The sequence below is a fragment of the Poromitra crassiceps genome (assembly GCF_964638095.1).
Source record: "Poromitra crassiceps genome assembly, chromosome: 22".
Taxonomy (NCBI): Eukaryota; Metazoa; Chordata; class Actinopteri; order Beryciformes; family Melamphaidae; genus Poromitra; species Poromitra crassiceps.
In genome coordinates this window covers 789,746-807,933 of record NC_139647.1, presented here as the reverse complement: position 1 = coordinate 807,933, position 18,188 = coordinate 789,746, and the positions used below count along the sequence as shown (strand labels likewise).

The window sequence follows — 18,188 nt, the reverse complement described above, 5'->3', positions numbered from 1 at the left end:
TGCTGCCGCCGCCAAAAACCCAGCTAGCATTCCCTTGTATGAAAGCCATGAAAAGCACACAGGAAGACTTGGTTCATGTGTTCGGTGCAGCAATGTTGGAACAACATGATGTTGTTACCGGAGTATTTTCTGCCTCTCCCTCCATGCAGGTTCAAATCTACAGTAGTATTCATCAGTGTAATGTACAATACGATATGCAATGCCTTGTGGAATAAGCACAAGTCTGAAGCCTCAGACACAGCAAGCCGACATTCGGCCGTCAGCCATGTCTGGGCTTCTGTCGCTCTAGTATTTGCGTAGCCTGGCTCCAGACCTTCACAGTTGTGAATTTGGCTCTTCTTGGTCTGGAATCGCCATGAGCAAACGCCTTTTCTCCGGTTGAAAATCCATCAACGGACGCTGATTGGCTAACGCTGTTGTCAGTCATGCACTTGCCGCATGGACTGGTTTATGTGATGGACATGTAACTTCCTGGTCAGTAAAGAGTAAATCACGTTACTGATATTCTGCTCTCCGTCTTGTCATTATGTGATCTTAGAGGCATAAAGATTAGCCTCTAGTTGCCGCTAGTCTTTCTAGTTCTCCCGGTGTGTCTGGGGTTTGTAGTTCTCCCAGTGTGTCTAGGGGGTTTGTAGGGGTGGGGGAAAAAATCGATACACCATAGTATCGTGATATTTTGCCTGACGATATTGTATCGATATTTGGACACCAAGTACGCCCGAAGCGCCCGATGTTGCAGTCCGCGCCTGCAGTGGCGTATTGAGTCCAGAGAAGCTTAATAATGTAGCCTACATTTTGGGCAAAAACAAAACAGAAAAACACTGCAGGTTTTTGTTTTGGGGTCAAGGAAAAGGTAGGAAAAGGAGTTAGACAATATATCGAAATATCGCAATATTCAATATATCGCAATATCGGCGATATTGCAATACTATCGTATCGTGACTCAAGTATCGTTTTAGTATCGTATCGTGGGCATCTGGTGATTCCCACCCCTAGGGGTTTGTAGTTCTCCCGGTGTATCTCTGGGGTTTGTAGTTCTCCCGGTGTGTCTGGGCTCTGGGCTTGTGTCTTTGGAAATTCTGTCAGCGTTTTCATCCATGTTTATGTTGCCCTTTTGGAGCAGGGTCCTGGCTTGCAATATAAAGAGGATCTGCATAGCCTCTCTCCCCCTATGGATCGCCCGAGCCTGTTTGAAATATCTCCCACTTTAACAGCGTGTACAGCTATTTAGATGGAGAACCGGTGTCTCTATCTCTCTCTCTCTCTCCCGCCCCTGCATGACATCAAAAGAGAAAATGGCATTTGAGCCGTGACATTGTGCCTGTGTAGCAGAACCACGAGGCTCTGGCTATACATCAAAGAGAGGCAGACTGCACAGTGAGGGAGAGGAGGTATGGAGGATGGCAGTACAGTCATAATATACAGAGTAGAACCGCTAAGAAATAATGTTGGAAGTTACGACTCCAACGTGTACCCCTGCCTGCACCAAATTCATTATAGAGCTGCAGGGACTATGAAACCTCGCTTTGAAAATACTCATTCCTCGGCACATTTTATACAGGCACTTAATTCAGGCCGGTGCTTAATTGGTGAATCAATCTACTAGCGGCGTAAACCAATTTAAACTTGATTGGTTTAGGAGGAATGCGTTTTTGTCATGTCGAGTGTGTTTGCTTTATGTGTTAAATTGACCCTTTTCTCTTTGCAGGTTCCACATACAGCGTTCTGTCCACCATGCCCTCTGACTCCGAAAGCAGCAGCTCCCTCAGTAGTGTCGGTATGTATAATGATGTCGGTGTGTAATTTTCAGCGCTCTGAGAATAATTCCATTTTTAAATTGACTGTTTAATAGGTTTTAAAAATCCATTTTCAAATTGAACTATTTATTGATGGATTAATACTTCATTTGCGAATTCATTTTGAAATGACTCTTTTTAAATGTACAATTAGATAATGATTAAGGAAACACTTCATTACATTCCAAACGACTCTCGGGGTCCTCCATATACTCTACAGCGCACCAGGACAGTGAATATATAAAGAGTTAGCGCTGTTGTCTCCATCATGACTTGTGGGGTTGAGGCACCCAGAAATGAGGATATATTATTTCCATTCCTGTTTCCTGTTCAGAAATTATGCGTTTTCTTTTCTTTTTTCTTTTTTTCCTTTTGGTTTTAGGGGCTCGATGGCTCATTTGGTGCAATGGCACAGATAATAACACTCTCCTGCTGTCTCCTTCTCCCCTTAAGGAAGTTGACCATGCTTGTTGTTCCCTCGTTTTGACAGAGGTCCAAATGACTCAGCTGTGTTACATAAACCTCCCAAAGGGCCACAAGTTGAGCCAAAGATGAACATAATCCTCAGATTTCCTCCCCCAGTCCCTCTGCCACGATGGGTGCCCTGTTCTCTGAGCGAAACTCCCCTGAAGACTGACTGACTGAATGACTGACTGACTGACTGACTGACTCACTGACTGACTGACTCACTGACTCACTCCTTTTTTAGTATGATTGAGCTTTTTTTGTGGTCCACCTATTTGGCACAGAGTTAAGGAGACACAATAAATGAGGATCGTATCTGAACAGCAGAACCTGCTGAATTGAGATGAATGAGGTGGATTGCAGTCTCAGTGTCAGGAGAACTGATGGTTCCATTCTGCCCGTCCTAACAGGAACATAAAACCAGCATAAAGAAAAATAGACACCCGGGCAACAACAAGAGCTTTGGAAAATGAAGTATTTCAATCTATGATGATAATCTTTTACACAGGCCTCAGACTCCTTGACATGACATGCTATCCATGACTATCTGCACAATATAATGATTAAAAAAATATATCTCTCTGTCGAGACCTTGGATCATCCAGACAAAGTACCCAAAAATACATCTCCAAATTCCGATCTGAGATCTGCTCTGTGCGTTTCATCTTCCTGGGAGAGACTGCCGGGGGCATAGCCTCGTGAATCCAAGGTGGTTCTCTGTAAATTAGCAGCAGATTGTCATGGAAAAATACCAGCAGATTAAATATGTATTTCACAGCGGGCATTCGTTGTGTTGCGCTGCTATTTAAAGTAATGCCAGTGTCTGGGTCTGACCTCTTCTTCTGTCTTTTAATGCAGAATTACTCGTATGCAAGGATGCTTTTTGCCCTGCGAGAAAGGTGACCGTCCCCCCCTGGTGGTGTCAGGTTTAATGCGCTCATTTCATTACTGCGTGTCCGTACAGCTGAGACAAATTTAACTTAATGGCTCTTGGGCTAATGTATTTATATTATGCAACTCCTGAATGATGATGTGTGCATTGATTAAGAATGTCCCGTTTCCCCCGATGTGTGTCGGTCAATAGTCCTAGCCTCCGGTAATGTGCTCACTGTCACAGGTTCGCCCGTTAACGGCGAAGCGTCCTCCCCGCCACCCCCGGCCATGAACGACAACCGGCCATCCGGTGACAACCTGGACACCATCTTGTTCCAGCTCCGCCAAGTGACCCGGGAGAGGGACGAGCTCCGTAAGCGCCTGGCGCTGGCGTCGCCCGGGACCACCTTCGATGACTGCAGGTGCAAACCCCAGCCCACCTGCCAAGTTTTCTTTTTCTTTTCTGTCCGAACCTTATTTAGCTGATGTCTATGAAATCTGTTTGCTGTGATTGTACATGCTCTTTTTGCCTAAATTTAATACATCGGATCGAAGGTTTAACTGTTGATTCCGACCTCAGATGAATTGCTCTCAATGCAGACAAAGTTTATGATTGGCAGTGTTTCCCCTAGAAAAGTTTTCAGGCCTGGAGGGATTTCGAAATGTACCCCGACCGCAACGGTGGGGGCCCTCACTGGCGAGTGGCGACGCTAAACTTTGAGCTAACCTGTTCGCATCTATGTTCGCAATGGCATCCCAAGTATCATCATACTATTATGGGATGCGATGCGAACTGTTGTATTATGGGATGTGCGTTTGCCAGGCAACGACACACGTTGACACGTTTTGGAACAGCGCTGCACGCTGGCACGATGCTCCTAAAAGCAAAATGCTTATTGTTTTGAATGATTTGGCATCTTCTATTACTGTCAACACTGTCAACAACAGTATTGTTGTAGGGGTGTCACGATACACTCAGTTCACGATACGATACGTATCACGATACTGGGTTCACGATAACGATACGATACGATACGATTTTAACAATATTTTTTTAAACTTGAATAATGACAATATATGACTGGAAAAGTAGTATTTTATTTGAAATGCACAAATACAAAACATGCTGTTGTGGGAAATTGTTATTACAATAACAACTAGAAAAAACATGAGATTGGAGATAAGGCTTATCTTGAAATAGAATGAGTTACACCGTCACTTAGATTTACTTTGAACTAAAAGGTTTCTCAGCAGTATAAATTCTCATGCATCTTCAGTTTTTCTTCAAACTCAAACAACAAGACTTTTCTTAATCTATTTTTTATGCATCTTCAGTTTTTCCTGTCAAGTAAACAGTTTTGCCAGAAACTCAATTGAATGGTTTCTCTCCTGTATAACTTCTCATGTGTCTCTTCAGAGACTTGTTCAACTGAACTACTTTCCACACATTGAACTTCAACAAACAAAGACGTTTCTTAGTCTATTTTTTGGAGGAAAAAAAAAAAAAAGATTTTTTTTTTTTTTTTTTTTTTTTCTTTTCTCCACGATATGAGATTTCATCTCAACGATACATATCGTGACGTTTTACTATCGCGAAATTTCGTGGGACGATATATTGTGACACCCCTATATTGTTGTATTGTAATAATATGCCATAAAGGTTTATTGAAATGTTGGGGAGAGCAGGAAAATAAATCTAAACCAAAAAAAAAAAAAATATATATATATATATATAAGCAATTTTCTTTCTCTGGCCTGGCGGGAGCGCTGTTGGCCTGGTGGGCCCGCCAGGCCTGTAGAATGGTAGGGGAAACACACTGATTGGTATGTTTACTCTCCACAGTGTGTTCCGGGTGCCATGTCATTATCTAATAATAATTCTCTGCTGTCAGGGATCATGTTGACTCTACCTGGGAGAGAGAGAGAGGACACTGACAAAACTGTCTGCCTTTTAAATTTGATGTGCCCTACTTCCCAAAATATTTAATATGCAGCAGATGATGGCGAGACTGCGTGGAATACAAATGGCATATGCTAATGCCAGCGACATGACACAATGCATGGTTTTCAACGTGCTCTTTGCATCCATCTTGACAATTAACCCCCAAATATTATATTTCCTCATATTTTCGTTCTCATGCAAGGTGAAGTGTCGCCACTTTCCTTGTTTTGTGCTGGCCTCCTATCTGAGCTGGCGTTTTGCAGCCACATTTGCAGACGAGGTCGCTGCTCGGGGAGGTTGATTCCTTTGCCACTTGTCTCCTAAAGGCCAAATTCCAAAGCCAGCCACGACTACGAGCGTCTGAAAAGCCAGTGCATGAGGGCCATGGCCGACCTGCAGTCGCTCCAGAACCAGCACAGCAAAACACTCAAGAGGTGCGAGGAGGCGGTTAAAGAGGCCGACTTCTACCAGTGAGTATTTCTCAGTTCCCTAGCCCGACTATAAGTCCTTTAACTGCGCTATTTAGCCTAACTGTGATGCAGTTCCCTAGCCCGACTAAGTCCTTTAACTGCGCTATTTAGCCTAACTGTGATGCAGTTCCCTAGCCCGACTATAAGTCCTTTAACTGTGCTATTTAGCCTAACTGATGCAGTTCTCAAGCCCTACTATAAGGCCTTTTGATTCCCATACAAAAGCAGTGTTGCTCGTGTGTTGGCAAGGAGAGTTGTTTAGGTCAGAGATGAACAATATGTCACCTGCTGCCTGCTGCTTTTTAACGTAGCAATAATGACGTTTTATTACATGGTTTTACTGGAATGCGAACAAAATATTGGCATGGTGTTTTAATTAGCCTCACTGAGAGAACATCCCTCAGAGCTACAGCCGGTCTTCACATCGAAAGCGAATTAGCATGACGTAAAAGCCATCATGCGTGTTTGAAAAGCTTGGAAATGGAGGCATTTATGTGATTGAATCATTCAGCTTTAACAGCACATGGGGGTCAGGGCTACATTTCTGGAGCACAGACACTGAGCAGCAGACATATATCTAGTTTCAGATGTCTCAAATGTGATGGGGAGAAAGTATGTGTTGTCGAATTGCATTGAGGCTACTACTTGCTAGTCAGATGATCAAGCAGACAGGTTAGGTTAAGTTTATTTGATATGGACATCACAGAGCATTGGAGATGTAACATACATGTATGCACAGTAACCAGATACACAGTGTTGAGTGTATATAGCGGAACGCTAATTTTCAACACCTGCTCACATGGTTCTACATGGATAGCATAGCACAGGTTCTTTGTGTGGTCTGGGCTAAAACTACTCGTACCTAAGTAAACCTATGTTCACAACCAAGTGTTAATCCTCAACATGAAATCGAGGCATGTGAAGTTAGTATGTGCTGGGCGCTGGCTAACATTTGTCTGCACTATACACACAAGAGGATTACCGCCCTGCTCCAAAAAGCCTGTGATTGTATGCAAGCCTCACTGTCCAGGAGAGCAATCAAACTGAATGGATTATGGTTGGCTAAACTCTGTTTGCACTCCAGTCATAAATTCACGAGAGCAAACTTCCATAGTCGTCCCTTCTTAAAACCTGTCAAGAAATGAAATGGCTTCTAAAATTGGTTTCACGTTGATTTATTTATTTATTTTACTCACCATATCGCCCGCCGAATGCCCTTGATTGGATTGTAAGCTCCTGCTTTCTATTCTGTGCGTTTGGGTGTCTGCCAGCGTGTCTGTGCATGTGCTATGTAGCTGTACACACCCACGCACATGCGCGCGTGCACACACACACACACACACCCCTCAGTGTTGACTCTTTTGGCCATGCGCATGGCCTCTCTCTCTCTCTCTCTCTCTCTCTCAGCATGCTGCACAGTCGGGTGCTGAACGAACAGGCCCAGCTGAAGGAGGAGATGGAGGCCCTGAGGAGGGACGACGGCCAGCTGGTCCGAGAGCACAACCACCTGAAACAGACGTGCGAGGAGCTCCAGAGACTGCACGCCGAAGAGCAGAAGGAGGTGGCCGACCTCCGGCTGCAGCAGCAACAGGTAGACAACAATCCACTAACGCACAGGTGTGTGTGTGTGCGCGTGGGGGTGTATGAAGCCTGCTATGTCTGTAGTTAAGCAGATATTGTTATGAGGGCAGGAATGGTCACCATAGATTTGCTGGCATGACACAGACTACAATGAGAGGCACTATTTGAAAGATGCACTATTGCCTATATTCCAAACTCCGTCCCACTCTAAAGCTGTCAGATGCAGAGAAGCTTGCACTGCACTGGCTCCCCGTCTCCTCCAGGCTCGACTACTGCAACTCACTCTTCACCGGGATCTCTGGCAAGAACATCCAGAAGCTGCAGTACATTCAGAACAGCGCTGCCAGGATCCTATTGAGAGTACGGAAACATGAACACAATAACACCAACTCTGTTCTCACTGCACTGGCTCCCTGTCTCCTTCAGGGTTGACTAGAGCTGCCACGATTAGTCGATCGACAGAAAATTAATTGACAATTATTTTGATATCTATTCAATCGTTTTGAGTACAATTTTAAGAGAAAAGGTCTAAATTCTCTGATTCCAGCTTCTTAAATGTGAATATTTTCTGGTTTCTTTACTCCTGTATGACAGTAAACTGATATTATCTGTTGAGTTGTGGACAAAACAAGACATTTGAGGGCGTCATCTTGGACTTTGGGAAACACTTATCGTCATTTGCTACCATTTTCGGACATTTTATAGACCAAACAATTAATCGAGAAAATAATCGACAGATTAATCGATAATGAAAATAATCGTTAGTGGCAGCCCTACTAAGCACTTACAAATGCATAAACGGGCATGCTCTTCCCCTACCTACAAGAACTGATCACCCCACAAAGCTCCACCCGCACCCTCAGATCTGCAAACCACTTTCTCCTCCGGGTCCCCAGCACCATGGGCGACCGTGCCTTCTGCGCGGCTGCACCTCTGCGCCTGTGGAACAGTCTTCCAACCCACCTAAGAGCAGCACAGACTCTCGGCCTAAAAAACGTTTTATTTAGGAAGGCTTTCTCGTGCTAACTTTTTAACTATTATCAGTTGTACTGTCTGTTGTTATGTTTTTAACTCTGTAGCACTCTGAGATTCCCTGTGAATCAAAAGTGTGGTATAAATAAAATGCATTATTATTATTATTATTTATCTATGTAAGAAGAAGAAAAAAGACTTTATAAAAAATGTAATGCACCTTTTTCCTGGATGTGTAAGTCTTACATTTCACAGTAGTCCTTGGTCTCATCAAAGCAGGATTGCATATTGTCCGTTATATACAGTAGTGAGTGCTGTGCTCCAAGCTGTTGTCTATGCGAGTGCTGTGCAGGGCTCTCTCACACAGCTCCCATGGGAACACTGCAGTAGCTGAGAGTGCTCAGTGCAGGGCAGCCAGGCACAGGAAAATGCACACAGAGCACTTGTGAAAAGGGCATGCATAGGAGAAAAGGGCTTGGGCAAAGGGCACATTGAGCCAAACCATGTAGCTACATGATGCACGCACACGCACACGCACTTACACACACACACATGCACGCACACACACACACACACACACACACACAGGCAGACTAGGTCAATACTGGCCTCAGGTCAGCCAAACTCTCCCATGAATCACAAGACCATAGAGAGCCAAAGTGAACGTCACTTCCTGCTTCAGCACTGTACCAGAGATTTTCATCCATAATTTATTTTCCCATAGAGACATTTCGGAAAATGCTTATAAAAATAGTTTTACTTGTTCAAACCAAACGGTTCAGCTAACTCTATAATCGGGAGAGACCATAGAACATTTCACTCGGACCAAAAAAAAAAAACATTGAAAAAATATGTTCTTTAAATGCGCAGTTTTTTAACGTTTTGGTCCCAGTGAAATGTTATGCGATCTCTCCTGTTTCTAAATATATCTGAACACCGTTTGGTTTGAACAAGTAAAACTATGTTTATAAGCATGTTACGAAATGTCTATGGGAAAATAAATGGCGGATGAAAATCTCTGGTGCAGTGCTGAAGCAGGAAGTAGGCGGTCACTTTGCCTCTCAGCAAAGAGCTCCTGTCATTTACACTTTTCACACAATACTGAGGTACGGTAATTCTGCAGGCCAGCCAGTTTACGTTGTTCTTCTGTGGCCTATCCAGCCGTGTTCAGGGACATGCTGCCTGAGTTGCTGCTAGAAGTACAATTTGATAAAAGCCATTGTCTAGGCTGGCACTGGGTTAGCTTGCACCTAGCTCACTGTCAATAGCACAATGTCTACCCTTTGATGCCATCTGCTGCTTAGCCGGTGCACAGCAAGGCAAGACCCAGTTCCATTCCATCTGGTGTCTGTCTCCAGTCACCCGCATGCTTTTTGATGACGTATTCCACTATTTGAAAGTAATAATAGTGTCAACATTTCGAGTGATAACGATATCGGGCCAGGAATGATACCAAGGCCAAAAGGCCAGTGCCGTGGATGCCCTGGAGTGTGGCTGTAATAACTAACTATCCACAAGGCCAGTTTGGCATGCCCTGTTTTCAACTGGCTGTTGTGCCCTTTTAAAGAAAGTTGTGGATTTCCTCATTTAAAGCTACATAACAAAAAACACTACAGATGTTGCTAGTTTCCAGGGGTAAGTTAGGTTAAGTTTATTTGATATGAACATCACAGAGCATTGGAGATGTAACATACATGTACGCACACAGTAACCAGATACACAGTGTTAAGTGTATATAGCAGAACGCTAATTTTCAACCCCTGTCCACAGGCGACTCCTACACCAAAACAAACCAAACTATTGCCACCAGAAGTGTTTTTCTTTGGCTGCTAGTACAGTGAGTTTTGGTGGTAGAGTGATAAGACTAATACCATTAGGATCTGTGGATTATCTGCTTTCATTTGACATCTGTTGGACTTGGTGCAAACAAACCAAAATCCAACCATTACCGCGACCACTGTGACAGTACTTTTGCGGCGGTAGTGCCCTTGGAAACTAGCAGCATCTGTAGCAGTAGCCTTCATAATGAGGCGTTTAGGGAACCTCGGTAAATTGTAACATCTACCGTTAGGCAGATGCTGTGAAGCGTTAAGGGATCATCTGTAAATTGTAGCTACAAAAAATAATCTGGGTCATAATTAAGTTATGGTGTTGTTACTGAACATGTCACTTTGCAGTCTGAGCCATTTTACATATTTGCCGTATCACACTGCAGCACTGTCTTCATTCATTATATTTTGTATTAGGATATTTATTTTGTTGAAATAAAATGACTGAAAAAAGGATCTTAATAACCACACTTCGGCCGTGATGCCCTAATAAATTTGTATTTATCAAAGGCTAAAGTGACCTCGCCCTAAAGATGACTGAATTCCCGCGCTGCCATATTCTCTTGTGATTCTGTGATGACTGACTTGTGTTTGTCCTCGCCAGGTGATGAGGGAGAAGGGCTCGTCGGAGGTGCTGAACAAACTGTACGACACGGCCGTGGACAAGCTGGAGGCCGTGAAGAAGGAGTACGACGCCCTGAGCAAGCGCTACAGCGAGAAGGTGGCCAACCACAACACGGACCTGAGCCGCCTGGAGCAGGTGGAGGAGGAGAACCGGCGGCTGCAGAAGCAGATCGATGGGCTGCTCAAACAGCGCGACTCGGCCATGCACTACCAGCAGCAGTACTCCACCTCACTGAGGAGGTGACCGCACCCCCTCACCTGCACACGTATCACACCTCACTCAGGAGGTGACTACATATATTTAGAAACAGGAGAGACCGCATAACATTTAACTCAGACCAAAACGTTAAAAAAAATGCGGGTTTAAAGAAAATGTATTTTCGATGTTTTTGATGTTTTTTTGTCTTGGTCTGAGTGAAATGTTCTATTGTCTCTCCCGATTCTAAATATAGCTGAACCGTTTGGTTTGACCAAGTAAAACTATTTTTATAGGCATTTTACAAAATGTCTATTGGAAAATAAATTGTGGAAAACAATCTCTGGTACAGGGCTGAAGCAGGAAGTGACGTTCACTTTGCCTCTGCACGGTTATATTCCAGGATAGCGTGAATAAGTTTATAATGGGCATGTAGCAAATGTGTTGGCTCAACACCTTGCTGCCTTCCCCTCCCTGCTTTGAGTGAGTGCACTGCACAGTCCGGCCAGCAGCCAGCTCACCATCATTTTATATGGCCATGTCATAAAAATGTTCCCTTCAACCCCTCCCAGGTTTGATTCAGTGCAGCAGGAGCTGAACAAGTCGTCGGCCCAGAACAAGGAGCTGCAGCGGGAGATGGAGCGGCTGCAGTCGGAGGTGACGCGCTACAAGAACTTCCAGCTGAAGGCGGCCAAGGACTGCGAGAAGTACAAGGAGGAGAGGGACTCCGTGTTCAGCGAGTACCGTCTCATCATGAGCGAGAGGGACCAGGTGATCAAGGAGCTGGACAAGCTGCAGACGGAGCTGGAGGCTGCCGAGGCCCGACTCAAGAACACCTCCTCGGAGAGGGTGGTGGCCAGCGAGGAGCTGGAGGCACTCAGACAGGTATCAGGCTTAAGCAATGTTCTGTTGTTCATCACAATATCGGCTTATATATCGTAATAGCTGCTGCTGTCTTGAATATCCTCAGAGGCCGCTGGCCAGTGAGGAGATAAAAGCTCCAACCATTACTGCTTAGCATCAGCTGTCCATCTATTAATGCATCCATATCTTTCCATCACAAGTATATAAAGACCTTCCCTCAAAAACACTATTTTATTTTTACTATTATTGTTGTTGTTGTTTGGTCAAATATTCTCCCAAACTGGCAAAAACGTAAACAAATGACCAACTTATATATATATATATATATATAACTATAACCGAAATCCTTGGTTCACACTTGAATTTGACTGGATCCAATATATTTAGCAGATATTGAATGAAAAGGTTTTGGAATAGAATCCTTCATATCAATACACATCACTCACACCTTCCCCAAGAGGCGAGAAGCTGAAGTCTTGGAAACAGCTACTGTGCAGAGTAGACAGATGGTCCAGCTTTGCTTCCTCCGTATCCTTCAATGTGTCATCAATCTTTGTCCGTTTAAACCATTCCACTCTGTCAGAAGAACACTAGATCAGCCTGTCGGGTTGCCAGTTAAGTCTGTTGATGAATCAGAGTAGGACCATCCACTTGTCAGTCAATGGATCAGAGACCATTTTCAACCAGGGCACTACACCAAAATAGCCGAGAGCCGCCTCCTTTTAGGAAAATCTTTTCAAACACTCGGTAGACAGATAACTGGCTCACTCCACATTGGCCCTATTTCTTTTCATTCACATCGCATTAATGACTCATACTCCTCATCCTTGTTGTGTGACAGGAGTTGAGCTCGTCGCTGGTGGACCGCGACAGGGCGATCTGCGAGAGGAACGAGCTGCTGGAGAAGTACTGCCACGAGGTGAAGGACAAGGCCGAGGCCCAGAAGGAGCTGAGCCAGGCCTGCAAGGACATTGAGACGGTCCGCGAGGAGAGGGACGTGGCCCGCAAGGAGAGGACAGAGGCCATCATCCAGAGGGATCAGCTGCTGCGAGAATACTACCAGGCCAGACAGGTACGGCAACACATGCACAGATATCACCCCTCCCTCTCCTGCCCTCACCTGGATCTGACACTATCTAGTCAAAGGTTAGACACATGATAAAGAGCTTAGTGGATGCAGTAAGATGTTAATCGCTGGATTATGTCAGTGGGCTGCCCCGAAAGCAGATTAGTTTGCTCTGCCAAATGCGACGGCATTTCACACCTCTACCAGTCCACTAGATGGCCCTCTCACAGCCCTTTTTGCGGGTTAAAGACATGCTTACACACAAATATCTGTGGACACACTGCACGTTGGTTTTTGGGTGTTTTGAAAGGCTGGGTATTGTCTATTCTTGTGTTTCATGTCGGTCTTCACAACAAACTCTAGTAGGACCACTGCATCACATAGAAAGACAGTGGTGTCCAGATCACTGTGTCATCTAATGCATGTCTAATCAAATGCTGCTAGAAACAAGACTCTGCCACGCTGGACATGGAGCGAGCCAACAAGGAGATGGAGATGCTGAGGAAACAGTACGAGGCCATGTCCCAGGAGCTGAAGGAGGCCACGCAGGAGGCGGAGGTGGCCAAATGCCGACGGGACTGGGCCTTCCAGGAGAGGGACAAGATTGTGGCCGAGAGGGAGAGCATTCGGTCAGTCTCCGTTTGGGTCTGTTAAAGCCCCTCTGACATGCGGCTCAGAGAGAGTGTGTCATTGATCTTAGAGAGCCCCCGCATCACATGACGTACTCCCTCCTCTCTTCTCTGTCCTTCCTTCTTGTCTTGTCTTGTCTCCTCCCCTTCCTGCAGGACGCTGTGTGATAACTTGCGGCGGGAAAGGGACCGGGCGGTCAGCGATCTGGCCGACGCTCTGCGCAATCTGGACGACATGAGGAAGCAGAAGAACGACGCATGGCGAGAGCTCAAAGAGCTGAAGTGAGTCTTTTGGCCTGTTTCTGAATTAAAACGGCTTCTGTCTTCAGTCATAATCAATCAAATATAGTCAATCAAACCTTTATTGATGGACACCTTAGTCCAGGGATACTCAACTTGCTTTGCCCGGGGCCCACTTTACCTAAATGACAAGAAGCCAGGGGCCAGTTAATAAACAAACATTAATATTAATTTTTCTGTAGTGGATTGTAGGTTTTTGGGTCATCAGCCGGAGTCTAGTCTGACAATTGTGTGCACACAGGATGGTTAGTTAAGTTAAGTTAGTTAAGTACATATAAGTGCCTGAGCAGCAAGCAGTCAAAAGCAGTCAAACTTGATTTAACGTTTGTTTTCATTGTGAATTAGAAAATGATCAGGGGGCCACATTGTACCCTGTCACAGGCCGCAAGTTGAGTATCACTGCCTCAGTCCATAGATGGCACATACACACACACACACACACACACACACACACACACACACACACACACACATAAATTATAAAAGGGAATCGTAACAGACTTTCCATATATGTGACTGGTATCTCACAGTGCTTAGCCCAGGATCAGTGAGCAACTTAATGACATTCTGAGACACGTTCAATCTACAGATGAATCTGTACCTCAGATTTCTCAGGAGCGCCTGGAAAGTGGCCACCCCCGCCTTACAGAACAGGTCACTAGCACTGCTCCACCTGGGCTTTTTCAGCAAGATGGCGCATGCAGTCATTATAGGCAACATGAAGTTTATGGACGCTCGCCTTCTTGAGTTTTACCCACAAGGGGGCAGTATAGATAGGGGTACAGTAAGCCCTAAAGAGAGTTATCTTAACATCATCAGAACAGAAATATATATAAATATAAGAAAGCGAGGAGAACGATATGAGCTATCGAAGGAAAATCCTGATGTATTTGAGTGAGCAAGAAGAATATTCCCTCTTCTCAGCCAACTCTGTGTCCTGGTGCTTTGTCTCTATAAGCTGTTGTACTTGGTGTGTGGCTACTAGGCATAAACTCTGCTTTGCTGCCTCTGGGGACATCATAGAGCTCCGCTCAGTCGTTTGCCTGGCACCATTTCTGCATGCCCAGATTAAAAATGTAATCCCAAAAAAGCGTCCGTGTCTTGGACACACACAGACGGTTTCTGTTTCTCACACTCTAGCAGCCCTCTCCATGAGAACCTGCTTATATGGAGTTAAAAGGCTCCCTCTGCTGGCCAAAGTATATATTCCATAGGGTCCATATATATCTATATCTATATCCATCTGCTGTGACTTTCAGAGATCCTCCTACAGCCTCTCAAAAGAACAATGTAAGATTGGGGTTTTCATGTCTGAGCCACCCGCCAGGCATGCCTGACTAGGACACCATATATCCTAGCAGTGACAGCAGGGCATTGTGTCCATCCTACTTTTAGTTTTCTTATGAATAAATAGACAGTTGACTGTCCAAACAACACTGCACAATGTGTGTTAACTGTCCACGAGGAGGTAGACAATAGGTTAAGCAGTAGAAACAGTTTGAGCAAAATTTAATGTCTTCATTTTCATTCATTTTTGTTTTTATTTCCCATTTAGTCGTCTCTGGCCGTCCACAGGTGCCTCGTCTTTTGACTCTGTGTGCGATGTCCTCCTGTGTGCGATGTCCTCCTGTGTACCTCGTCTTTTGACTCTGTGTGCGATGTCCTCCTGTGACTCTGTGTGTGATGTCCTCCTGTGTGCAGGGAGAAGATGGAAAGCCAGCTGGAGAAGGAGGCCCGCTTCTGTCAGCTGATGGCGCACAGCTCTCACGACTCGGCCATCGACACAGACTCCCTGGAGTGGGAGACGGAGGTGGTGGAGTTTGAGAAAGACAGGGTAAGACTAGCGCTCGTCTCTTCATCGTGACCAGCAGTGACTCAGTGACACGTTAAGTCTCCTGAGAGCCAGCGAAGATCTAAAGAACCCGCACTAACTTAACGATGTTGAAACGGTGGCTGACTGGCTGTGGGAACAAACACATTTTTTCAAATTGACCAAGTTTAGAAGGTAGAGCCCAGGCTACCTTCTCATCATGTTCTGCACCCACATTTGATGCGCGTGTAGTTATTTTCTACAAATTTAACGAGTGACAGTTGGATTCTCCTTCCCACAGGATGACATGGATTTGAAGGCACTTGGGTTCGATATCGCCGAGGGGGTAAATGATCCATATTTACCAGGAGATTGTGGAATATTTGTTACAAGGGTGGACAAAGGAAGTATTGCAGATGGAAGGTTAAGGTGAGAGTTCCCACAATAAGCTGTCCCACACCCTCTTGTAAACTTAACAGTTCATTTCAATCCTCATCACCCTGCTCTGTCCACCCCCCCCCCCCCCCCCCCTCCAGAGTGAACGATTGGTTGTTGAAGATTAATGACATCGACCTGACCAATAAGGACAGGAAGCAGGTGGTGAAGGCGGTGCTTAACGGCGGAGGCTTGATCAACATGGTGGTACGAAGGAGAAAGTCCCTGGGAGGAAGACTGGTCACTCCTGTCCATATCAATCTCATGGGACACAAAGGTATAATATAGTGATACATGATTCAGCTTGCTCGCTTCTAACTGCCTCAACACAACTTTGGGTGTGGATTAAATGGCTAATAATAAGTAGGGCTGCAACGTATTATTTTCATTATAGATTCATCTGTTGATTATTTTCTCGGCTAATCGATTGGTCGTTTGGTCTATGAAATGTCACAAAATGGTGAAAATTGTTGATCACTTTTTCCCCAAAGCCCAAGATGACATCCTCAAATGTCGTCTTTTGTCCTGAGCCACAGTCGACAAGTTCAGTTTACTGTCATAGGCTAATCCGAAACCAGAAAATATTAACATTTAGGAAGCTGGAACGAGAGCATTTTAGTATTTTTCCCCCCTTAAAAATGTATCTAAACGATTGATTGAAAAAATAGTTGCAAATTAATTTCCTGTTGATCAACTAACCAACTAATCACCAGCTCTTCTAAGAAGTAGTTCAAATGGATCTGTATACTTTGTGTGGTCCGACTCCTTGACTATTGGTTGTTAACTCCATGTTCTCCTCTGCATCCCAGACAGTGGTATTGGTCTGGAGAGCGGGGTGTTTGTTACTGCCGTGGTCCAAGGCAGTGCGGCAGCCAGGGAAGGCTCTCTGACAGTTGGAGACAGACTGATCGCTGTGAGTCAACGTCAGCTTCTTCAAAATCCTTTTTTTCCCCCTCCTTCTTCTTCTTGCACATCCACCAGAGTAACGGCTCACACAGGTTTCATGGGCTTTCTGAGCCAGACCTTGTTCCGTTCCAATATCCACACTCCAAACCCAGATAAGACAGGATTTGCTCGAGTATGTGAAATAGAAAAAAAGTTGAAAGTCTCCTCCTTTTTGATTAAAACCTCAAACAGTGTTTGAGGACTGTTGCAGCTTTGGCAGGCTAGGTGGAGCTGTTCTCGCACGCACTGCTGCAATATATCCACACTTCAGAGTTGGGGGGGGGGGGGGAAGAGACAAGGTTTCAGAATTGGAACTGCGCATCACCAGCCCCTTCTTTGAACCGTGACCTTGGCTCTGATCCTTATCCTAACCTGCCAGCAGCTGCAGAAATCTGAATCCCCGCCTGTGGGTTCAAACTTAAGTCTGCACGACTTTAATAAAACTAGAGGACTTGGAGATCTCTCTGCTCACCTTGTAGCAGCATATCGCTTTAGCCAGGAGAGCTGATATGCCAGATGATAGCTCAGACGCAACAGCAACTAGCGATGGTAAAGGGTCAAGACCACAGATGAGATCTTAATCGTGGAAGTATATCATATTATATCATGGCCTTGTTGTGACTGTTAATTACATTACAGTATCAGGTTTTATATGACTTATGAAATGCTTAATTATGTTTGCAAAAGAAGAGATTGAGTCCAGAGTGCTGAATGCATGATCAAAGATGCATGGGCTGTAATTGAAATATCCGCAGCTCAAACCCGGGGCTCAGAAGTGACGGCTTCTCTTTCCTGACGCATGTATCAGAAGTCTTCTAGGTTAACGCAGAAGGTTCTGTGGTCGACCTAATTCAATTTTTTTTTATCCATAAAAAAAAAGTCCCCTTTCCTTATCTGCCCACTAGTATTTTTAAAGTGCCTCTCAAGTCGAGCCTATTGTGATGGAAATGTGCGGCTTGCAGTGTGAACGTTCTTTAGATTGAGAAACGGCTGGCCTAGATTTCGTGTGGATTCCCTGCTGCAGCAGTGAGACGACTCAGGCCCCAGGCGCACTCATGTACAGGATACATATATATATATATATATATATATATATATATATATATATTCCCTATATACCCCCCCCACGTACACACACGCAACACATCACACCACGAATGGAAATCAAAACAATAACAAATGCATCGTTGTACCATTGAAAATAAAGCCTTGTCCTTATTTATATTCTTTTCTCTACTCCCCAGATAAATGGTATTGCGCTGGATAACAAATCTGTAACGGAGTGCGAAGCTCTGCTGAGGAACTGCAGGGACTCTCTCAGCCTCTCTCTCATGAAGGTGGGCCAGTCATCTCCCTCTCTTCACACTCTCTCAGCCTCTCTCTCATGAAGG

At 44.8% G+C, this 18,188-nt stretch overlaps 1 protein-coding gene across 1 annotated transcript in view; it reads left to right on the top strand.

Moving 5' to 3' along the window:
• dlg5a (discs, large homolog 5a) overlaps positions 1-18,188 on the top strand; it is a 71,559-nt gene that overhangs the window by 24,080 nt on the left and 29,291 nt on the right. The window contains exons 2-15 of the mRNA XM_083658633.1: positions 1,709-1,777; positions 3,379-3,556; positions 5,403-5,546; positions 6,954-7,137; positions 10,533-10,792; positions 11,321-11,633; positions 12,454-12,684; positions 13,123-13,307; positions 13,464-13,589; positions 15,309-15,441; positions 15,719-15,846; positions 15,954-16,129; positions 16,662-16,765; positions 18,042-18,134. Coding sequence (XP_083514759.1) covers positions 1,709-1,777; positions 3,379-3,556; positions 5,403-5,546; positions 6,954-7,137; positions 10,533-10,792; positions 11,321-11,633; positions 12,454-12,684; positions 13,123-13,307; positions 13,464-13,589; positions 15,309-15,441; positions 15,719-15,846; positions 15,954-16,129; positions 16,662-16,765; positions 18,042-18,134 — 2,324 coding nt within the window. The remainder of the gene's footprint in view (positions 1-1,708; positions 1,778-3,378; positions 3,557-5,402; positions 5,547-6,953; positions 7,138-10,532; positions 10,793-11,320; positions 11,634-12,453; positions 12,685-13,122; positions 13,308-13,463; positions 13,590-15,308; positions 15,442-15,718; positions 15,847-15,953; positions 16,130-16,661; positions 16,766-18,041; positions 18,135-18,188) is intronic.